Below are 25,023 nucleotides of genomic sequence, written 5' to 3'. Positions count from 1 at the left end.
TTGCACTAGAAAGGTAGAACATGCTCCATCTTCCTTGTGTTTACAGCCGTGCGGCGTTGTCTCCTATGGAGAGGGGAGCGCTTCCCCCTCCTCCTCTCCGGCGCGCTGCCGTGTGCTTACACCTCAGTGTGAAAGGACCCTTATATTGCAATAGGAGACAACATAACACAAATAAAAGAACAAATACCAAAAACTAAAATTTATTAAATATAATATAAAATGGCAGCACCGCCGTATGTTACATAACATGTAAATCATCAATGTCAGCACAGCGAATTCCCCCATATTGGCCCCACTTGCCTTATATAAGAAGCTATACGATATAACCGCATACTAGTATACTGGATACCAGCATCTTTATGCAGGCTTTGTCCACACCAACACCATGATGGTGGTGACTTCTAGAAAAATTAAAGCACGTAGGGTTTATTATTGGCTCTAAGGCCTCATGCGCATGACTGTGTGCATTTTATGGGCCACAAACAATGGCAAGCACATCTACCCATCTACCCATGTCCATAGAAAGTGACAGGTAGCACCGCAAATCTGTGCGGGAATAGGACCTGCTCTATAATTTGCGGTGTGGCCGGTTGCTGCATTTATGGTACGGCTACTAACATTGCATGCACCGTGCCCCTCACCGTACCGTGCACAATAGGTTTCCATGGGGCCTGTAAATCAGCCACTGTTTGTGCAGATAGCTCACGTCCCCCACATACGGTCATGTGCATGAGGCCTAATTGGAAAGCCTCCCCAGCCATGATGGGAGGGGGTGAGGACTCTGTAATTAGTGCATCAGAGGAACCATAATTTTACATTTAAATTTTACATTTCTATTGAAGTTGGCCGGTAGCCTGGGCAAGTGTAAGGTTTTGGGTTCCACATTGGTCCAGGAAAATGAGTTATTTCTGTGTATCGTTGGTTGAAGTTTGGTCTCAATTCTTCGTTATTTGTACCGTGCCCCTTTACTGTATCGGGGGGAAAAAGCAGACATTGTTAGTGGTTATAAACCAGATTAATACATGGTGTTACATTTTTAGTGGCAAGGTGCCAAAAGGTAAATTAGTATATTCCCAGAACAAAGGCCATTCATCTGCCAGTGGGATGCCTAAATTCTAGCCACCCTACCCCATAATATATCTACCTCTGCCATGAGAACAAAGGATCGGACATGTTGAAATCCATCCTGGCAAACCCAATCATTTCTTGCTCTATTAGGTGTCAAGATACCTCAATCCAAATAGAACAGTTTTTTAGTTCTCCCAAAATTTGAGAGTTCAGACAAAATTCACCAAGTCCATTAACTTTTTCTGAAATTTAGGTTATAAGCTTCATGGACTGTCTTTCTTACAGAGGTTATCCCACCAGAGACAAGTTACAGATACTGAGACCTCCAGAGCTCAGCCGGATATTGCACTTACGCTACATTCACACGACATGTCCTATCTGCACCGAACCACTCCCGTACGGCGCCGTGCTCCCATTGCTGTCTATGGGGGACATATATAGGGCGTATATATACGTCGGCTGTATATACGTCCCCCCATACGGTCGTGTGAATATAGCCTTAGTTGAAGATAATAGAAAAAGGTCTCATAGTAGTCATAGGACCCCATTGAAAAGGGATCTTGTTGATACACCAAATAACGTCTATGGTGATCTCTAGGGGTCTTAGTCTGTGTGATGATGGGGGACTTGCAACTTGCAAAAGGGGTTGTCCTAATAATTTAGCAGGAGATAAACACATTTACAGATTTATTGGACACAAATAAGCAGAATAAAAACTTACTGTGTGTCGCTTCCATAATTGCTCTTTGCACAAAATTAAAACCAATGGTAAATTTTGCATCAAAAGCAAAGGTGGTATAGTGGGTGTTGTCCGAAGTGGGCACCACACTAACACGGCTGTTACTGTCAGGGGATGTGCCAACCAGGCAGCCGGGTCGTGTCAGTGGCTCCAGTGAGTACTTTTTAGTGGTGACTTCAGTGGGGAAGAAGAAGAAATCTTTCACCTCAGGGTTTGTGACTACAAGGCGCTTCTGTCCTAATGGCTAAACGGAAGTAAAAAGATGTTGTAAACAGTAATTCACACAGTAACATTAAAAAGCATTTCCATCCTATTACACTACATTAGGCAGGCAAGGGCCCAATGAAATCTATGTAAAAGTGCTCATGTGAAGTTCAAAGTTGCTCCTGCTCTATAACATGCTGGCTTTGGACGAGACACAATGGGAGTGGGACCAAAGGGTGGATGCTGAATAACACAAACTTTTTGGGTAGGCGCATTCTTTATCACCTTATATTATTTTACAGCGTTAGTTTTGACTTATATAGAATGTGTATCCTGCTGTTTATTCAGATTATTATTCATCTTTGTTAGAGGATTGATGGTATCTGTGGGTCTTAGCAATATTACACAATTTTGTATGAGATAATTATGGTTACTGTGTCATCTGGAGCGTCTATGTTTTGTGGTCAATCATCTTGATTTTAAATTTATGAATTTAGATTTTAATACATTTTTCAATAAAAAGATATGTTTTAGTCGATTGGGTGTATGGATTTTCCTCCATCATTTGTATTAGTCTAACATTCAGTCTCCTAAGACTCCAGAACCTCTTAGTAAATATGGGCGTCAGAGCACTGGTGGGGGAAATTTTAAGACTGCCATTTAAAACACCATTCTTAGTGAACTTAGTGTGCTTTTTCACCTGTGCTCTATAACATGCTGCCAGTTCACAGCAGCCGTTGACTTCTATTATACGTGGTGAACAGACTTTGACGGCACCATGACCGAGCTGGTTGGTTGCACTGACTTCCCAGCTCCTATAGCAGTGATGGCGAACCTTTTAGAGACTGAGTGCCCAAACTATAACCAAAATCCACTTAATTACCGCAAAGTGCCAACATTGCATTTTAAGCAGTAACTTATTGCTACCTGTTCTTCAACATTTATCAATCGTATCGGCCCCTTGAAGCCACAAATACAGTTGAAAGAAGGAGGGAACATTCAGACTGTCATTGAAGCTTCTCACCAGGGTCTCTCTGTACAGTAAGAATATTCTGCAGTTCTATCAACACTCTCACTTTTACCGCAGTTCCAAACAGCCAATGAAGTGTCATTTTAAAATAGCCCTGATTGCAGCATCTCTTAAAATTGCCTGGGTCTGCAGGAAGATTTGGTGAATTTGGTCCTGTTTGGTGAGCTCTGTCTTGGGGTCAATGGCCTGAGTGCCACTTCTGGCACCCGTGCCATAGGTTCGCCACCACTGTCCTATAGGGATGGAAAAGGAGAGCAGCTCTCACCCCCATCTCCACCTGGCTGAAACGTGTTGCAACCTGTACCCTGTTTGTGTCCCATTTCTGCAACTGGTCATGTGCATGAGGCCTGTTTTTACTTGATTTGACTTTAACTGGATTATTGTATAGTCTACACATCTACACACCATTATCTGTAGTCTGTATAGAATAAATACTTAAACGCTTGACGTCTAAGGGCAATTATACTCGTCCCAATAGTACAGCAATCCATGACACAAGTACAGCAATGTATTATAACAGGGATCATTAAGTCCTCTAATAGGACAGTAAAAATGAAAAAAATTGCCCTTTTCGCCATAAGTAACTATACAAACTATACAAAATTGGTATCGCCGCGTACTTGGCTAATGGGATGTGAAAGGCATAAAAAAAAACAAAAAAAAACAATTCCAAAATTGAAATTTTAATGCCTTCTACCTCCCAAATAATTGTAATATAAAGCGATTCAAGTTTCTGATGTAACCCAAATAGTACCGATAAAAAAGGTATCTTATCTCACAATATACAAGCCCAAATAATGCTCTCATAAGACCTCTCAGAATATGGCGACACATAGACAAATAAGAAAGGACAGATGCACACGATACTGTGGTTGGACGACACACGGCTACACTTACTGCTATACTTTTTAATTGATAGGTGCCTACAGATGTTATTTTAACACGGATAGATTACAAAGTAGAGCATGTCCTAGTCTCCTAGTCAGAACTGTTTTTGAATACCCCTGAATCATTGTACAAGGCAGAGGAAAATTAATAGATATAGATGTATAGATATAATAAAAAAAAACTCACCAAGACTTTTAGCTGCTCATCCGTGGGTTTACATGAGAGGTACAGATCTTGGTTTTGGACTTGTAGAGTAATGACACACTTAATCGCACCTTTGGTTTGTATGGGGTACAGCGTAATCTTGAAATATGCTATGAAATTGAATATAGAAAATAACACATCATGGAGCTCGTGTTATACAGGTAGAATACAGCGCTCCGTTACTGGCTTTCTAGGGAGATGGGTAGTCAGCGATCAGAGATCACAGTATATGCCAAAATCCAGAGAGTCCTCAGTTGTAGATATTATTATTGGATAACAAAAAAGGTTGATGCCTATTGCAAATGTTCAAGATTACTCAGGTCTCTTCATCAGGAATGGAATCTGAACATCTGAATAGAACACATTTTTGTACACAAGTGGACACAGTAACACTATGGTTAATGAGCCTAGGTTCCTAGCCTGAGATCCAGCCTGATACATCTATCAGACCTTCTTATAATATTATTTTTATCTTCTCCTGAAATTGGTGGGCACTTCTTGGGTGTGATATCAGGTAAGGGCACTGAGGCCAGAGCAGCTTCCCTCACTGGCCGGGGTCTCCTCTCTAGCACTAGCAATTCTAGGACAGAGATTATTACACACATATACACCTATTAACTATTACACAGGTGGACCTACAATCTAATATAGCCTTTTGACTACTATAAGGAATGTTTATGGATAATAATAGATAATTTATTAAACTGAGCAGCTGCAGGTTGAACAGGTGAAGTATGATTAGGAACATAAGTCACCCTTCTGTGACTTCTCAATCTGTAGCCTGCATCTCTCCTCTTTCAGTCTACGGATCATTCTTAGCAACCAGAATGCCAAGTAGACAGGGGGGTAATATCTCCAGTGTATACAATAATAATAATTCTTTATTTTTATATACCACACACAGATTACACACAGCTTGCCAAACCGGTCCTTGTCCCCAATGGGGCTCACAACCTAATCAACCTACCCGTATGTTTTGGAGCAGTGAACCTTTTAGAGCCTCAGTGCCCAAACTTCATCCAAAAGTCACTTATTTATAGCAAAGTGCCAGCGTAGCAATTTAAGCATTAATGTATTTCTCCTTGTTCATTGACAAATTTCAACCCTTCAGCCCTTCAGCCTCCCAAGGACACCAACACAGTTGAAAGGAGGAGGGCAAATTCGTCTATCATTCCAGGAAGATTCTGCAGGCAGATTCTTTGAGTTCTGTCTGGTGAACTTCATTCTGGGGTGATGGCCTGGGTGGCCACAGAAAGGGCTCAGAGTGCCGTCTCTGGCACCCGTGCCATAGGTTCGCCACCACTGTTTTGGAGTGTGGGAGGAAACCAAGGGACCCAGAGGAAGCCCACTCAAACAACAAGAGAACATACAAACTCTTTGCAGATGTTGACCCTGGGACTTGAACCCAGGTCCCCAGCGCTGCAAGGCTGTAATGCTAACCACTAAGACATTGTGCTGCCCTATACAATGACATCAAACACAAATAAAAAAGCAGGAAACCTAGGATAATATTTGTCACTGTAAAGACTGGATAGTGCATACCTTTAAGCTTTATGTTGTCACCTTGTAGTGCCATGGCCCACACAGTGCCATTGTTTATGACAAAATATTTACTTCTAGTATCCTGGATGGTGGTGCTGCTTTGATTTTGGAAACTCATTACCGAATCACGATCCACAACATCTGAGGTAACAAGACAAACAACACACAGTAATTCTTACTTCACAGCATGGAGAGCACATGGTGTATTTAAGGAAGATAATAAGCTCCATAAAGAGATTGATACAGAGGAAGATAATAAAATACCACAAAGCTGGAGGATTGCAAAGAGAATTGATGATTGGAGGTTGATCCGATTAATTGTAAGGTTATGTACTTAGAAGAAGTAAATTAAATATATTCTAAAATATTTAAAAATCATGGGCGTATTCGTGGACAATGGGGCACATTTACTTACCCGGTCCCTGCGCAATCCCCAATCCGGAATGTCTGACGAGGACGAAGTCTGCCGCGAATTACTACAATTGTGCGCCCGATATCCTGCATGTGTCACTTCCCGGCTCAGGGCCGCCGGAGTTCACCATCTTCTTCCCGATGCATGTAAGTGCATTGTCTTGCGACACAATTTTAAATGTTAAATCCCGCGTGTTGTCCGAATCCGTCGGTTCGTCTGACGGTCCGCCCCCCGATTTGTGTCGCATGATAGCCGGCGCGATTGCAACACAATCCAATCGCGTGCGACAAAATCCCCGACGACACACCCGAAAAGTTCGGGAAACCAGTTGCAAAAAATTATTTGGACCATCGAAAAAAATGAGAAAAGTTTTATCAATAAACAAATCCCTCTATTTACACCAAATATTAACTATGACATGTAATTTTTGCCTCCTGTGTATTGGAATAATATAGAACAGGTAGATACGGAGGAGGATAACGAAGAGAGTTCAAAAGAGTCATTTGAAATACATTTTTGTAAATGAGTATTTCAGTTAATATATGTAAAACTTACATATAAAAGTATATGTACACATTGGGGGCACTGGCTGACAGGCTATATACTGGGGACAGGGGCTGGCTACATACTAGGGGGGCATGAGCTGGCTGGCTATATATTGGGGGTCAGGAGGCTGGCTGGCTTTATATGGGGAGCAGGGGTCTGGCTGTATACTGGGGGCATTGGCTGGCTGTATACTGGGGACATGAGCTGACTGGCTATATACGAGGTACAGGGACTATCTATATACTGGAAACAGGGGGCTGGCTAGCTATATACTAGAGGGCATGGGCTGGATGGCTATATACTGGGGGAAGGGGACTGGCTAGCTATATACTGGGTGGAGGCTGTGACCAATGAATTTTCCACCCTAGGCTTATACTCACATCAATAGGTTTTACTAGTTTTTTGTGTTAAAATAAGGTAACTCGGCTTATACTTGGGTATATATGGTGATCGCAAGTGCCGGCAATACGCTAGCATTTGCAATTATTTCAGGGCGACTATGCCAGTGTTCTGGTGCAGAAGCCCTGTTATATAAGCCCAATCAGTTTAGCATGTAGGATAAGGGCTGATAACAGGAGATAAAGGAATTTTCCTCTGACGAGATATATAGAGTCTAAAGATCTTTTTATTCTACATGCGAACATCCTCTTTGACTATATAGAAAAGTCTTCAGAGTCTCAGTCAATCTTGGGCCATGTTTAAGTGAGAGAAATTAAAGGGAAGGTCTGTAGTTATGGACTATAGTTGTTCCTGCACAAGAAGCACATGTCAGCAATGATCCTCTCTATGACTTTGTGGAGTAGAGTAACTGGTAAGACAGGTGCCACAGGTTATGGGAAGCTGCAAGCTTCTACCTCTGTATGTATCACTGCCTCCTGGAGTTAAAGGGAACATGTCATCAGAAATGTGATTTTAGCTGGTGACAGGTTCTAATAGCCTATGCTTTACTAATTTTAAAAAAAACCCTTGTCAGTATTCTGAATCACTTGAATGTTCAAATAAGTCTAATACACATTACCTGGCTCCCTGCCAGACACATGTGGTGAGTCCCTTGGGGGACAGCCGCAGCCTGTGTCCCTTTGTCCGTCGTCTCTTCTCCAAACATCCAGCTCCCTCCCCCTCTCCACTTCCTGTCATGTGAATTGAGCAGGCAGAGGAGGGATGGGGATGGTGTGGAGTAGAAAGCATAAGGAGATAGACGCACACAGAATCTGCAGCTGCCGCCCCTGGGACTGACCGCACACTGCTGGTAGGGATCAAGGTAATGTAAATCAAACTATTATTATTAGCTAAAAATCACATTCCTTGTGACAGGTTCACTTCAAACAGAATCCATGCCTGATATTTCTGCAGGGGCTTCAGCATAAGGGCTCCAAAGAGCAGTTTAGAAAAATACAAATGTTTTGTCTCTTTGTCCAGATTATTGGGGATTTTAAGTTCCAGGTCAACCTTGACCATGGCTTAGAGCAGTGATTTTCAACCTGTGTGCCGCGGGGAGCCCCTGTGTACCGCTGCCGCCGCGCCTTGGCCCCCATACTTACCAACAAGGCCCGCGTCGGCGATCCGCCCATCTTCCGTAGCTCCTGCACCGCGCGGCCCATGTCACGTGACTGCCGCGACCTGACGTCAGGTCGCGTAAGGCACGTGACATGGGCCGCGCGGTGCAGGAGCTACAGAAGATGGGCGGATCGCCATTAGGAGAGAAGTTACGCGGAAGAAGACATCAAGGGTAAGTATATAGGGTTATTATTTGTATAGGGAAGGCAGCTAGGGCCTTTTTATTAGTAAAGGGAGGCAGCTAGGGTCTTTTTTTATTAGTAAAGGGAGGCTGGGGCTTTTTATTAGTTAAGGGGGGCCTCTAGGGCCTTTTAATTAGTAAAGGGAGGCCTTTAGGGCCTTTTAATTAGTAAAGGGAGGCCGCTAGGGGCTCTTAATTAGTAAAGGGAGGCCGCTAGGGGTTCTTAATTAGTAAAGGGAGGCCGCTAGGGGCTCTTAATTAGTAAAGGGAGGCCGCTAGGGGCTTTTAATTAGTAAATGGAGGCGCTAGGGTCTTTTAATTAGTAAAGGGAGGCCGCTAGGGTCTTTTAATTAGTAAAGGGAGGCCGCTAGGGTCTTTTAATTAGTAAAGGGAGGCGCTAGGGTCTTTTAATTAGTAAAGGGAGGCCGCTAGGGTCTTTTAATTAGTAAAGGGAGGCCGCTAGGGTCTTTTAATTAGTAAAGGGAGGCGCTAGGGTCTTTTAATTAGTAAAGGGAGGCCGCTAGGGGCTTTTAATTAGTAAAGGGAGGCCGCTAGAGGTTTTTATTAGTAATGGGAGGCCGCTAGAGGTTTTTATTAGTAAAGGGAGGCCGCTAGAGGTTTTTATTAGTAAAGGGGGCCTTTTATGACTGTTTTAGTGTCATTTTGTGCTATTTTGGTTGGTGGTGTGCCCCAGGATTTTCTAAGTATAAAAAGTGTGCCGCGGCTCAAAAAAGGTTGAAAATCACTGGCTTAGAGGACTACTCCAGGGGTAAAAAACTTAGACTTTCCTTCCTTATTTAGTCTTGAGCACAAATCCTACTGGGTTTACATCTCCAGATGGTCACAGTTACAGGCCCCAAAGTTTTAGCAGAAGACATTTATTTAGTATGGAGTCAGTCATTGGTCACCAGTTTTAGTTGTTCCTGCATTAAATGATATATGAAGAGTTGACAATATTTCCAGTGAGTACAACAACATAACATCAAAGTTTGTACTTTATATGTCCAATAAAAGCCTATGGCTGGAAATATAGGAAATATTGGAAAATATTTGTCTCTATAAAGACCTAATAAACAGATAGTCCATACCTTGAATGCGCATGTTGTCATCTTGTAGCACCTTTGACCACATAATACCACTGCTGAATCCAGGATACTGATTGGAGGAGAAGTTTTTTAGGAAACGTGGAGTATAACTGTAGTCATCAATGTATGAAATATCTGACAAGAAACACACAGTAATTATTACTGCACAGCATAGAAAGTACAAGTTACATTTTCAGATAATACTAAGTTCTGTAAAGCGATCAATACAGAGGAGGATAGTACAATACAGAGTTTTTGTAGCTTGGAGACAAGAGCAAGGAAACAAATGATGTTTGAAGTGGGTAAATGTAAGGTTATGTATAGCAGTGATTTTCAACCTTTTTTGAGCCGCGGCACACTTTTTATACTTAGAAAATCCTGGGGCACACCACCAACCAAAATAGCACAAAATGACACTAAAACAGTCATAAAAGGCCCCCTTTACTAATAAAAACCTCTAGCGGCCTCCCTTTACTAATAAAAACCTCTAGCGGCCTCCCATTACTAATAAAAACCTCTAGCGGCCTCCCTTTACTAATTAAAAGCCCCTAGCGGCCTCCCTTTACTAATTAAAAGACCCTAGCGCCTCCCTTTACTAATTAAAAGACCCTAGCGGCCTCCCTTTACTAATTAAAAGACCCTAGCGCCTCCCTTTACTAATTAAAAGACCCTAGCGCCTCCATTTACTAATTAAAAGCCCCTAGCGGCCTCCCTTTACTAATTAAGAGCCCCTAGCGGCCTCCCTTTACTAATTAAGAACCCCTAGCGGCCTCCCTTTACTAATTAAGAGCCCCTAGCGGCCTCCCTTTACTAATTAAAAGGCCCTAAAGGCCTCCCTTTACTAATTAAAAGGCCCTAGAGGCCCCCCTTAACTAATAAAAAGCCCCAGCCTCCCTTTACTAATAAAAAAAGACCCTAGCTGCCTCCCTTTACTAATAAAAAGGCCCTAGCTGCCTTCCCTATACAAATAATAACCCTATATACTTACCCTTGATGTCTTCTTCCGCGTAACTTCTCTCCTAATGGCGATCCGCCCATCTTCTGTAGCTCCTGCACCGCGCGGCCCATGTCACGTGCCTTACGCGACCTGACGCGGCACACTCAACCATGTGTCGCGGCACACTAGTGTGCCGCGGCACACAGGTTGAAAATCACTGATGTATAGGACACGTAAATTAAATATATCATAAAACATATTTGGTGGACTATGAACTGTTGCAACCTTCAAGGCAGTTTTGCTTTTATACCAATCCCACTATATAGACCTAATTTAAAATATTACACATATTAAATATCTGACAACACTGACAGCTGCTGCCAAGACAAAAAATGGAAACACAAAAAAAGGAAAAATAATCATTTGGTACATATGTGCTGCACTCGGCAATCTCTGTCAGCTCGATAGAGATGACTGGAGAAGAAAGGACATGCACCGCCGTCTGCTCTGCTCATCTTGGGGAGCGAGAAGGGATCTCACGGAGGTACCTCTCACCCCACCAGACCCCTGGTGATCTGTGGGGTTCTCATCACTGAGACCCCCACCAATCAGCAAGTTAGGTCCTATGCTGTGGATAGGGCCTAACTTGCTTGGTGGGAAAACCCCTTTAAGGAGAAGTTAAAAGAAAGGAAAATGTAAAGATCTCATGGACACTATTCCCCAATATACACAGGGAGGGGGGATACATTAAATCCAAGATAAGAACTTGTATAAGAACTTGTCCAAGCTGCACAAACAACCAATCACTGCAGAGCTGTATGTCTTCCATGCTCCTGTCTTATATAAGTTTGGTGTGTGCAGATAACATGGGACTTCTTACCATTTGGATCAAATCTTTTAATCATATCCATCAATTTGCGTCTCCACACAGGCGGCCGGTGCACCTCAATCTCATCCCTCCGAATGCTCATATACGGAGGGGTTGGGTAGGTTATTTGCTTTACAGGAAGCAGAGAATGGAAATAGTAATTGTTCCTCATTGTTGCCACCTGTAGAGTCTCCTGGGTCTAGAAAACAAAAAAAAGTTTATATAACTTGCATAGACGATGGGTCTGTGTGAGTAATTAGTTACAATTTACCCTAAAGTTAGTTTGGATTTGGACATACATTCCGATTCTGGAACACAGAGGGGGACATTAATGATTGCAATTATTTACCCCTTGCATCACCTCAAGTGGGCGTGGAGGGGGTTAATATGTACTTGTTGTTATACAGACCCGCAGCCACTACATGTATGCTTATATGCAGCACCATCTGCATGCCTGGACTTCATTGATTGATCATTTGATGACTATTTATTTAGTCAATGAGACATAGGGGGACATGTATCATTATTTCAGCTAGGCAAATTGTCTCATTTTTACGACTTTTTTTACTTTGTCATTTTTCAAGTATGCCTTGGCTGCACCTTGTGCAGTGTGCCTTATGTATCATTGTTTCCCAGATGTTCCGTGCGACTTTTCACTTATGTATCACTTTTTTGGCTTATTTTTGCGACCTTTTAGGCGTAAGTCTGCAAAGAAAGGATTTTTTCCATGGACCCTATTTTAACATGTAAATTGTAATTATTTCACACGCTTTAAATGTTTAAAATTTTGCACAGTAACCATTTCTTTTTTAATTCTGAAATTTGTGCATTTACATTTTTTTTTTAATTTATTGGTCACACGTAGTGTTTTAATTGCGCTTTAATTTCATTTTTAAACCAATTACAACAGCTGATTTGCCTATTTACATTACTGATAAAATTTGCATTTACAAAACGCAATATAAACGCGACATTAACGCATGTGTTTACATTGCGTTTACTTTGCGTTTTGTAAATGCAAATGTAAACAGTAATGTAATTAGGCAAATCACCTTTCCTCAGCTGTTGTAATAGGTTTCAAAACGCAACGTGTGACCGCACCCTTAACACCACTTGTGACCAGGGGCGTAACTTTAGGGGGTGCAGAGGGTGCGATCGCACCCGGGCCCAAGAGGTTTAAGGAGCCCTTATGGTGTCACTTTCCCATAAGAGAAGACTACTACTATACTCCATACATTATAGTCAGGGGCCTGGCACAGACTTTGCACTGGGGCCCATCAGCTTCTAGTTACGCCACTGCTTGTGACCGCAGCCTAATATGTTGTCATCTCCCTGGGGTGTGACTAGAGTGTTTAAAAATGCAGGACACAGCCTCAAATCCCAAATTAAGTCAATGTGGATTTGAGACATTTGCCACAAAAAGTTTCAAAAAGAAGCCAAAATTTGCACCTACTAAGACAGGAAAAACTGAACATGTATCACAAGTAAAAAGACAGGATCATACATATGGCACAAAAAAGAGCTGCCAAATGTCTCAAAAACTCACCACAGAGAGCAGTGGCATAACTTAAAGCTGATAGGCCCTGGTGCAAAGTTTGTGCCAGGCCCCCGACTATAATGTACGGTTTATAGTAATAGTCTTCTCTGGGAAAGTGACACCATAAGGGCCCCCTAAACCTCTTGCGTCCGCAACCTCTGCACCCCCTCAAGTTACGCCCCTGACAGAGAGACAAAACTATGATACATGTCCCCCATAGAATCATAAAACGCATAGTGGTACATAGAATTCTATAGGGGCAATAACACTGATCTGTAGTGCTATGGATAACACTGCCATAAAGTGTCTGGGTGATAACACTGCAAAAATGAAAAATTACCACCATGCTGCAAAAAATACTACTACCGTATTGTAAGGGCTAATTTACATGTTAGATTTTGGCACAAATGTTATGATTATAAACTTTGTGCCAAAATCTCCCAGCCATTCAAATCAATAGGAGGCTTGCTTCTATAAATTCATACATATATTTAAGTTACAGTATGTCAAAATCCATGAGGGAAAGCCTGACCCTGGATTTTTCCGCAGAATTTGTTACAAATTTTTTGCCCTGAGTGTACCCCTCTAAGGGTGCCCTGCTGGTGTCCCGATTTATCTGTTATCCACTTATATAGACTAAAGATACCCAAGGACCTTTAGTGTCCAAAAAAAAAATTACTACCAAGAGCCAAATTAGCTATAATTCATATTGGTTGATGTATAGTTTTGGAAACTATCAATGGACCGACTTTCTGTAATTCACAGAAAACTGACTTTAATGTTCCCGTCAAATATCTACCCTTTAAATCAGTTTAAATTACCCCAGTCCAAATCTTTCATCTATTCTCGTCATTACTAGGAGGGACAGCACAAGTATAATATCTTGTTCCGGAGCGTGCAGTGCACATTAAGGCTGGCACTCCTCATCGTAGCTCAGATCTCTTTGTCCAGCCACATACCTGCTCCTCGCCGGTCTTCCCTCTTGTATTCCTTAGTCAAAATGTCATCCAGACTATTTATTGAAGCTGCGGCATGTGGGCGGTACACCAAAACCTCATGTCAGGCTCCAGCACACCTTCTTATGATGTATAGAGGAACATTATTACAGGGTTTCACTGCCTGATGTAAGTAGAGATTAATCACTGTATCATGAAGGATCACACAAATTTCCAAAGTTCCTATTATATTTTCAATGCCTCAATAGTATATGTAAAATAATAGCATTTTTATTGTCTATTGGATCAAATATTAAAGGGAACCTGTCATGCTATTTCCCAAAGGAATTTGCACAAAACATTTAGAATAATTATTTTCCCTTATACTGCACCCAACATCTCCAATACCACCGCTAACAACAATGGGGATAACCATGACTGGTTCCTCTTTACAAATGCCAAGCTGCCAAAGTTTATGTTAACTCTTGCTCTCTCCTTATAGGGCAGCTTTACTCAATTAATAATGGGTTCCTCCATCCCCATCCTCTCCAAAACCAACCAGATATAGTCCCATCAGTCTTGACCACATAAAACACTGGTGCCCCTCAAATCACACCAGCCTAATATTACAGGGTACCTGACATAAATCTGGCCTGGTTACCATTGACCACTTTGACCACCACCTTCTTAAATGAAGGTATGAATCCATATCCATTGGACCTCCATGGTCCTCTCAAATGGGAACTAGGCAGGCCTTCCTCATGAAATCTGACAGCTCATTAGTGAATACAGCACCACTGGGATGCCATCAGTTCTAGTTACGGTACCTCACCCCTTGGTAAGTTTTTCAGGGCTTGTCCCATTTCCTGTAATGTTATTGGCTGACCTAAGGCTTCAGCATTTTATTCAGAAACCCTTGGCCGACTTATGGCATCCAGGGCTATTTTTACTCTTTACTACTTTTTTTTTACTACTTTATAGCAGCTCAGAGTATGTATCCACTACCATCCATAAACTAAACCAGAGAGGAGAGTGGTCAGATAAGCCTATAGCACCAAACACAATGTTATCCACTTCTGTTACATCAGTTGTCATTCACTAATATTAAATCTATTCTGGGCATTGTACCACGTGTTTTTGGAAAGCATTTAGTAATCATTTGTATCTGGGCTCTTCATTCTCCATTCATGAACACATCCCCAACTCCTTTATAAATGTAACAAAATAAGTCATTACTTTCTCAGCAACCATTTTATTCGGGTTTCTGAATTTCCTATCCACATGTTCCTCCACCACTTGCAGTACTTGTATATTTATTTATATTGCTTTCTATGGCTGCCGGAGTGAGGTAGATCCCTACTAAGATCACCTAAGACCTGGAAGATGTCCCACTGGGGTTTGTCCTCTATGGAGTTGTTGAGTTGAGCTCAACTATCTGGTACATTACATAAGCTGATCCCCAGACCCCATCACATTATATACTGTTCAGATGGATATAATCTGCAAGTGAGTGAGTGACAGAGAGACGGGCAGGGAGAGTGAGTGACAGAGAGACGGCCAGGGAGAGTGAGTGACAGAGAGATGGGCAGGAAGAGTGAGTGAGAGACAGGCAGGGAGAGTGAGAGACAGAGACAGGCAGTCCCTTGGTTACATACAAGATTGGTTCTTTAGGTTTGTTCTTAACCCCTTAAGGACGCAGCCATTTTACAGCTTAAGGCTCAGCCCGATTTTTTGGATTCTGACTTGCTTCGCTTTATATGGTTATAACTTTTGAACACTGTTACTTATCAAAACGATTCTGAGATTGTTTTTTCCCCACATGTTGTACTTCATTTTAGTGGTAAATTTTGGCAGATAAGTTTTGCGTTTATTTACAAAAAAAAGAAAATATGATAATTTTTTTGAAAAATTTGCCATTCTCGAAATTCTAAATCATTGCGTTTTCAGGCAGATAGATTTACCAGCTAAATAAGTTGCTGAATAACATTTCCCATTTGTCTACTTTACATTTTCATAATTTCTGAAATATCTGGATAATTTATTTTGACGTCACGCGGCTTACAAATAGAATATCGCTTTTCCGGATTTTCAGAATTGACTATTTTGGGGATAAATACAGTTTTGAATGAAATTTTACATATTTAGCATCAAAACCCCCTATATAATCTACCCATTTTCAAATCTGCACCCCTCAAGCTATCAGAAACAGCTTTTACGAAGATTGTTAACCCCTTGAGATCTTCATAGTAATTGAATCAAAATGGAGATGAAATTTAGAATGGTCATATTGTTCCCTTATACGTTCATTTAGCACCAAAATTTACACATTTCCAAAATATAAAAAGAGAAAACCCACCATACAATTTGTTCTGCAATTTCTCCTGAGTACAAAGACCCCCCACATGTGGCCGTTACTTGTTTTATGGGGGCAAAGCGAGGCGCAGAAGGGAAGGAGGGCGCTGCAGCTGCCAGGATTTTAGTTTCCTCATTGGCCCCTTTTGAAGGCTATAAAATTTTCGCTTTTTCGTTATTGGGGCCATGTGACGGCATTTTTTTTGCGGGATGAGATGCTTTTTCCATTGTTACCATTTTGGGGTTGGTATCACCTATTGTTGAAAATTTAGGAACTTTTTTTGAGGGCAGGAGTAGAAAAGCATCAATTCTGTCCTGGATTTTTGACTTTTTTTTTTTTGGTGTTCACCGTATAGACTAATAGTCATGTTATCTTTATTCTATGGGTTGATACGATTACGGGGATACCAGACATGAATATATTTTCTTACGTTTTACTAAATTTGTCAAACAAAACCCTAATGTGGGGAAAAATCTATAATTTTTGTATTGCCATCTTCCAATTGGCATAACTTTGTTACGTTTTTGGCTACGGAGCTGGTTGATGGCTTGTTTTTTGCGGGACATGTTGTACTTTGCACCAGTATCATGTCTGAGTACATATGGTTTTTTGGTCGCATTTTATATCATTTTTTGTGGGATTGAAAAGGTAAAAATCATAATTTTTGGAGGGTTTATAACAGTTTTTTTTTACGGCGTTTATCATGGGGGTTCAATAATGATTTACTTTTATTCTACGGGTTGTTACGGACGCGGTGATACTATATATGTGGGGTTTGTGTTATGATTTAGACTTTTTTTTGAGTTATATGTCTCTTTATATGTTTTGGGGGTTTGGGGCATTTTTAGTGATTTATGACTTTATTTTTTTATTGAATAACTTTTTTTTTTACTTTTTCACTTTTATACCATGGGATATGAACAAGCAATCTTCTGATTGCTTCTTCATGATAATATTCTGCAATACTCATGTATTGCAGAGTATTATCAGTGTCAGCCTATGCACTTGCATAGGCTGGCACTGTGCCAGTAAGATGACGTCACAGACGCCATCTTACTGGCAATTCTTGCTAGTAACTCTGGGGTCCAGATCGGACCCCAGAGTTACTATAGCAACGATCGGCGCCCCCCGAAAACGGTTTGGGGGGGCCGATCGTGGGGGAAAGACACCCCAGATACTTGTTAGATGCCGCGGTCGCGCTGACCGCGGCATCTAACGGGTTAAGCACCCGCGATCGGAGACAACTCCGATCGCGGGTGTTACACTGGGGTGCCGGCTATTAGTTACAGCCGGCACCCCGTGTTTCCCGATGCCGGTTCGGCTCTGATCCAGAGCCGAGCCGGCATAAGCGCCGTGGCGGATATATCCGCCACTGAGCGCTAAGTCACTGCGCTCCGTGGCGGATATATCCGCCGCGGAGCGTGAAGGGGTTAAGTTGAATTTGTATGCAAGTCGAACTGTATATTTTATAACTGTAGCTCCAGCTAAAAAATGTTTTTGTCTCTTTGACAATTGGATTTTAAAAATGTTGGGTTGTCATAAGAACCAGGATTACCAATACAGATTAATTGCAGACACCTCTTATAACTCCTGCAGCTGATCATTGTAGCCTGGGACTAAACTACAGTAAATTACCAACATCCACGGGTCCGTTTGTAACTAGGAGGAGACCATAAGTCGGGTGTTATTAAGTAGGGAACAACTTGTAATGCATAATCAAATATAAAATTACAAGTAGATATTCTCTTCTACTAATATATACAGAAATTCCCCATTCTTTTTACGTAATATAATCAATAGTCATATACAGTAAGATACCACCCCAAGGTTATTTTTATACTATATAACACAATACATATGGAAACTCCCAGATCCTAACATACTATATAATGCACAGTCTGCAATAATATGACCAAAAGATCCTACACTATAATTTACTAAATTAATAATCAGTTACTGATAATTGAATAGACTGACACTGTACAGTATATACAACTATACATACATAAATACAAAATTTCACCAATTTACTTTCGTCCTTTACCTTTTAATCTCAAGGAAGTTCCCACCAAATTACTTTTACCACCTCTAAATAAGGAACATTACCACCTCCATAATAAAAAAAATTTCAAAATTTGTATTTGATAATTTAAAAAAAGAACATTTATTACAAAATTTCATATACTAAAAATGGCCCCAAATAATCAGGGGATAAGGCAGCTCCAAACAGTAGGGTGCTTAGTAATGTAACTTCTCTATTTTTTTCTATGCATTCTCATAATGAGCTAGCACATAGGTTCTCCCAAAGTTTTAACCATTATGCATCAAGACATGTATACAATATTTTTAAGGAGATATATACCTTATCGTTTGGCTGTCATCTCACCCTCACCCCGACTCGTGTTTCGCCTGTTGCTGCCTCCTGAGGAACAGGCGAAACGCACATCGGGGCCTTAATCCCCTGATTATTCGGAACCATTTTTATTACATTTGTAATAAATGTTCTGTTTTTAAATTATGAAATAAAATTTTTGAAGATTTTTTATTATGGAGGTGGTAATGTCCTTATTTAGAGGTGGTATACATAAATACAATCATACCGCTGAAAACAAAGAGAGCATATGTGAGGCTTAAAGGGAACCTGTCACCAGGAGACCCATTTCTAGCACTCCCCCAGTCCCCACAGAGCAGAGTATGTACTATGCTCTGTGGGGACTGGGGGAGTTCTAGAAATGGGTCTCCTGGTGACAGGTTCCCTTTAAGCCTCACATATGCTCTCTTTGTTTTCAGCGGTATGATTGTGATGATGATGAGTGTTTTTGTATAAAAAAATAGGTTTTACAGAAAAAAAGATATGTTATATTGTACCTTTCATTAGCATTTGCTGTGTGACTAGGCACTCGTCCACTGGGAGTGGCTGGAAAGGAGCAGTTTCCCCCCACACCCTTGAGAAACAGCTTCTCCATGTGTCCTTTTCAAATATATGAATAAGGGCACATTCACATGGCCATCTGCGGGGACGTACATAAGGCCGCAAATTTGCGGCCGCATGTACGTCCCCATAGACAGCAATAGCGGCGCGGCGCAGATCCAGGCCGCACACCGCAAAAAGATAGAGCTTGCTCTATCTTTCGGCGTGTGTGCGGCCATGCGCCGCTATTCTCTATGGAGGGAGGAGGGGTCACCTCCTCCTCACCTCCAGCACACGGCGGTATGCTCGCTCGGCGGGCACACCGCATATGAATGGACCCTAACTCCCATCACTCAGGATTGGCTGTAGAGTTGCTAAGCCAAGTGATGGGTGTTTTCATATATTTGAAAAGGACACATGGAGTAGCTGTTTCCCAAGGGTGGGGTGGAAACTGCTCCTTTCCAGCTACTCCCAGTGGACGAGTGCCTATAAATTATAGTCAGAGGCCTGGCACAGACTTTTAAGTTAGGCCAACTCAGCACATCCCAAGCCCTGCGAGCAGCATAATACAAATCAACTTAAGAACAAACCTACAGAACCTATCTTGTACGTAACTCGGGGACTGCCTGTACAGGCAATTCTTTTTTTTTTTTTTTGCATGACAACAACCTTGATTTGCATCACCATTCACAAACATATTCCATAGACTAAATTGGTTGCCCTAGTCATTATATTGAGGCCACAGGTTTTTTTTTCTGGATGACATCCCCAGTCCATGCATCTAAAATAGTCTGTATGACAATGATAATTACCGATTGTGAAATATCACCTTTGCTATGACTAAGAAGACGTCTTGTGTGTAAAATACATAAGTGTCTATGTCTTCCTTGTAGTTTATGCCTGGGAAGAACACTTATAGGATTCTCATTGTAACATAGCAACTGGAAGCGGGGGAGGAGAATGGGTATGGTCTGATGATTGTGGTGATTTGGTAATATTTCACTATACATGAGTATATGATATCATGATCATAACGATCTGGTTGTATTTCACCACATATACAGGGCCGCCATGAGACGAGATGAGAATCGCGCCTCAGGCGGCAGATGCCCGAGCCTTGAGGGAGGCGGCAAAATATAGGGCCATAATGGAGCCAATTAGGGTTGCTCTGTTGCTTTGGAGTACTGGGAGCGTGGGATGACACCTGCATCCAGACACAGAGGAGAAGAGCCGGGAGAAGGGCAAACGGTGTTGAGGTGAGTAACTGCTTTATTATTTTTAGCATATTATAATATAATACACACAGGTATAGCATAATGATTCTGGTGTTCTGGTTATATTTCACCCCCCACCTTGGTATGGTATAATGATTGTGGGTATAGTATGATGATCGTGGTGATCTGGTTATATTTCCCCAAACATGGGTATGGTATGATGATTGTAGTGTTCTGGTTTTATAATTGTGATACTACATTATGGTACATTTTTTGTGATATTTTACCTTTATTCATATAATTATTGTAGTATAATGATATAGAGGAAACTGTGACTAAACCTGATAGGAAGCAGCTTTAAATAGATATTATGGCGCAGATTTACTTACCTGGTCCTGTCGCAATTCAGCGGCGCGTTCTCCAACAAGGATTCGGGTCTTCCGGCGATTCACTAAGGTCGTGCGCCTGATGTCCACCAGGTGTCGCTGCTGCGCCGAGGTCCGCCGGAGTTCACCTGGTTCTTCTCTGTGCATGTGAGTGCTTGATTTTGCAATACACTTAGTTTTTTAAATTCTGCATTTTTCCGAATCCGTTGGGTTTTCCGTCGGCCACGCCCCCGATTTCTGTTGCGTGAAAGCCGTCGCAATTGCGTCAAAATCCGATCGTGTGCACCAAGATCCCGGCGGAATTCGGCACGAACCAGAAAAAGTCGGGAAACCCGGACTTATGTGCGGCCGTGGAGCCCTAAGTAAATGAGCCCCATTTTTCCAAATATTTCACACCTCTCATTTCCTCCATATATTGTATTTTGGATTTCATTCATTTATCTAACTTCCCCCTTTATGTTAGTGTTGCAATAGAAGGTATATGAGAAGGAGGAACACAATAAGGGAAATATTTTCCGTGAATGGTATGAATAGCTTCTTCATGTAATTATACCACCGGATGTAGTCAGAAGGAACAGAAATTATTAGACACAAGGAAATGTCTGAAATAATTCTACAGATTGTCAATGGCAAATATCTGAGAATTTCCTCTTAGAGGAACCGTAAGTTATATAAAACTGCACACAGGAAATGACTAGTGGACTTTATTGGACTGTAATTGTTAATGGGGCTGATGATCCACAAATACAGTAGGTAGGGATAGGGAATAGATGTCTTATAAGTTGGAGTCTGGGCAATATGACACAATCACAATTGGGGGCCTGCAAGTGCCCCTTTTGAATGAAGCAGTAGTGCACATGTGTGACCAGCAATACATTTGGGGAGTGTAGTGAATGAAGTGGTCGCACATGTGCACCAACATTCCTATCAGACACTTACATTCTCAATCCTGTAGGTAGAGGATATGTGTTATCATGAAACAACCCCTTTATTTGTGGCTAAATCTTAAAAAGGGGCTGTCTCTTTTTGCAGGAAGGATTCTCTAATGGATCATTGGGGAGAACAATCAATTTTGTTCGATATGACTGTTTTTGTGCTCTGTCATGTTTTATTTTATTTGTATATGTCCCCTATGATATTTAAAGCGCTACGGAATATGATGGCGCTATATAAATAAACATTATTATTATAAGTGTTTGTTTGCATTATATGCACCCACAGGGAGAATGGAGTACAGGTGGTCCCCGACTTAAGTACACCCCCTCTGTCCACTGTGACCTCTGGTGAAGCTCTCTGGATGTTACTATAGTCCCAGACTGTAATGATCAGCTGTAAGGTGTCTGTAATGAAGCTTTATTGATAATCCTTATTCCCATTACAGCAAAAAATTTTGAAATTCCAATTGTCACAATTTTTTGTCTGCAGCTACAATTATAAAATGTACAGTTTCGAGTTACATACGATTTCATATTTGTTGATGTGATAATGTTTAAAGGGAACCTGTCAAAAGAAATTGACAAAATAAACTTTTACCCAAACCTTATAAACCCTTTAACGACCTGCCCTTTTTTTGCTTTTGCGTTTTCATTTTTCATTTTTCATTGCTTTTGCGTTTTCGTTCTCATTTGTAAAGAGCTGTGTGATGGCTTGTTTTCTGTGTAACAAATTGCACTTCATAGTGCCGGTATTTAATATTCCATGTCATGTCCTAGGAGGTAGGAAAAAATTCCAAATGCAGTGAAATTGGTGAAAAAATGAGCCATTGGGGCTCATTTACTAAGGGCTCAGCAGCGACACTTTCGTCAGGTTTCCCTCCTTTTTCCGTTTTTCGGCGAATTCCGCCGGGATTTTGGCGCACGCGATAGAAGTTCGCGCGACAGAAATCACAGGCGTGGCCATCGGAAAACCCGACGGATTCGAAAAAAAAAGGGAATTTAAAAAAACGAAGTGTGTCGCAAAATCAAGCACTCACATGCACCGAGAAGAACCAGCAGAGACACCTGGTGGACATCGGGCGCACGACCTTAGTGAATCGCCGGAAGACCCGAATCCTCGCCGGAGAACGCTCTTCTGGATCGGGACAGGACCGGGTAAGTAAATGTGCTCCATTATCTTGTGGGTTTGGATTTTACTTATTTCACTGTGCGTCCCAAATGACATGTCTACTTTATTGTTTGGTTCAGTACAATCACTGTGATAGCAAATTTGTATAGGTTTTATAATGTTTTCATACATTTACAAAAATGAAAGCCTCCTGTACAAAAAAAAATCTTCATTTTGCCATGTTCTGGCAAATAACTTTTTCATACTTCGGTGTATGGAGCTGTGGGTGGTGTCATTTTTTGTGACTTTTAATGACATTTTTAATGCAACCATTTTGAGGACCGTATGGCCTTTTGATCACTTTTTATAGAATTTTTTTTACAATTTTTTTTATTTTACCATTATTTCAGACCTTCCAGGGTACTTTAACCCTGCAGGGTCTGATTGCTTATACTATATACTGAAATACTACTGTATTGCAGTATATAGCAATATTACTGATGATCTCTAATAGCCTGCCATCTGCTGGCTATTATAGATCATTACAAATGGCAATGAGGCTGTAGGCTACCATGGGAAGAGATCGTTGCCCTCTGACGTCACTGGAAGGGGGGGGGGCGCCGATCGGCCATCCAACATGGCGGCACCCATGTAATGGTAAGTTAGGTGCCACGGTCGGGTTGGACCGCAGCACTTAACAGGTTAACTGCCGGAATCGGCAATAACAGGCGGGCGTCAGCTGTATTATACAGCTGACACCTGCTGTGTATGGACAGAGCTCAGCCCGTGATCTCTCTCCATACACCCCTTGCAGCACGAGGACGATATAATTCGTCCTGGTGTGCGAAGGTGTTAAAGGAAATGGATTTTTATTAATAACTCAAGTGCTGGATATTTCACACATTTTTACACTTTGGAATTTTAATGTATTCACTATCCCTGTTGTAAACTGATGGTAAATGTCCTTTAAAGGAAATTCTATATTTTTCCATAGATGTCATCATTGTTGGTTGACTTGTATTACAATCAACTGGCGGGTATCCAACAAATACTGATAAAACAAGTCCCTGAAAGATTCCTTTCACTGTATGAATGTCTTTCGAGGAATCACAGTGATCTTCAGGGCTTAGCCGCTCCTAGAAATAAGATTATACATGACTCATCCCTTTATACTCATACTTCTCTTTTCTTCTTCTTTTCTCCCAAAGGTGTTGAGCTGACAATTATAAGATTTTTAGTAGCTGATCCACAAAGAAATCTTTAATCTAAGTCTCTTACTATCCGGATTAGATTGTTTAAATTGTCAAGTTTCTCTAACACAATCATTTGTGGCTATAAAACAAAAAATTCTGGTGCAATTCTTAGTATATCTATAAGTAGATAGTTTTAAGGTAGTTTTACAACTAGTAAAATCAAAGGCATTGTGGCCCCTGAAGAGAGGGGGGGTGGCTTTACACAATAGTGTCACAGGTGCCCCCTCGATCCATGCCACGGATCACAGGCACACCCGTGCCCTTCTCTGTGGCGCTGCTCTGGCCCCCGCTCCAAACTGACCTCTCCTCTCCTGCTCCCGTCCAGCCTGACCCGTGTGCACACCGCAGGCTAGTCACACCTGGGAACGACCTGATGGCACCCCGTCGCAGAAAGACCATCCCGCTTTGCTACGTGCTCTGGTGAAGAACAGGTGCCACTTAGACTCCGGTCCCAGGTGTCGGCTCATCTCCCGTGGTGGTCCAGAGGGTCCACTGATCCTGAACCCTGACAAATATTATGCAAATGCACTAGAATTGTGACACATTTTTGGGCGTATGCTAAGCCAATTAATAGAAGGTGCAAAGGTCCATCATGTATGGTAAATGCCCAATTAGAAAATTCTGAGTTCATATAGGGAGTTCTCATATTTTGGCTAGGAAGGAGAACTTTACTCTGCTCTGCAATCTATCAGGGAGGACGGACAGTGAAAAGAGAGACACAGTGGGGGATGCCATGAGGTTGGCTTATAGCAGTGAAAGAAAGAAGTTGTGTATATATGCAGAGGCCAACATAATGAGAACAGGAAAAGGCCAAAGCTCTTAAAGAAGGCAATGGAACAGGAACATACAGTATACATGCAGAGATATGTCCAATGGAAGAGATTTATTGAAAAGTGGCCAACCCCTTTAATTTATTAATTTATTTCTATTTAAGCTCACCAAAGTAATGATCCCAAAAGAACAACAAGTGTCTCATTTTAATTATAATGTATTTTTTTTCATTGTTATTGTATCCCTAGGAGAAGAGATTGGGGCACATTTACTTACCTGGTCCCTGCGCAATCCCCGATCCGGAATATCCGACAAGGATGAAGTCTGCCGCGATTCACTACCAGCGTGCGCCCGAGATC

At 41.6% G+C, this 25,023-nt stretch overlaps 1 protein-coding gene across 2 annotated transcripts in view; it reads right to left on the bottom strand.

Moving 5' to 3' along the window:
• Positions 1-268: 268 nt before the first annotated feature.
• Positions 269-25,023, bottom strand: part of LOC140125730 (uncharacterized) — a 28,619-nt gene continuing 3,864 nt past the window's right edge. Inside the window, exons 1-7 of one of the 2 annotated variants that reach the window (XM_072144587.1) lie at positions 13,758-13,884; positions 11,274-11,460; positions 9,460-9,591; positions 5,676-5,816; positions 4,116-4,243; positions 1,790-2,051; positions 269-968 (exon numbers count right to left, since the gene is read on the bottom strand). In XM_072144587.1, the coding sequence (XP_072000688.1) occupies positions 826-968; positions 1,790-2,051; positions 4,116-4,243; positions 5,676-5,816; positions 9,460-9,591; positions 11,274-11,433 (966 nt within the window). In that variant the 5' untranslated portion in view covers positions 11,434-11,460; positions 13,758-13,884 and the 3' untranslated portion in view covers positions 269-825. Of the gene's footprint in view, positions 969-1,789; positions 2,052-4,115; positions 4,244-5,675; positions 5,817-9,459; positions 9,592-11,273; positions 11,461-13,757; positions 13,885-25,023 lie in introns of those variants that run through there. The other variant, XM_072144588.1, reaches the window with a different exon arrangement.

This window comes from Engystomops pustulosus, chromosome 4 (assembly GCF_040894005.1).
Source record: "Engystomops pustulosus chromosome 4, aEngPut4.maternal, whole genome shotgun sequence".
Classification (NCBI taxonomy): Eukaryota; Metazoa; Chordata; class Amphibia; order Anura; family Leptodactylidae; genus Engystomops; species Engystomops pustulosus.
The sequence above is the reverse complement of the archived record's forward strand: the minus strand, read 5'-3'. Positions and strand labels throughout refer to the sequence as shown.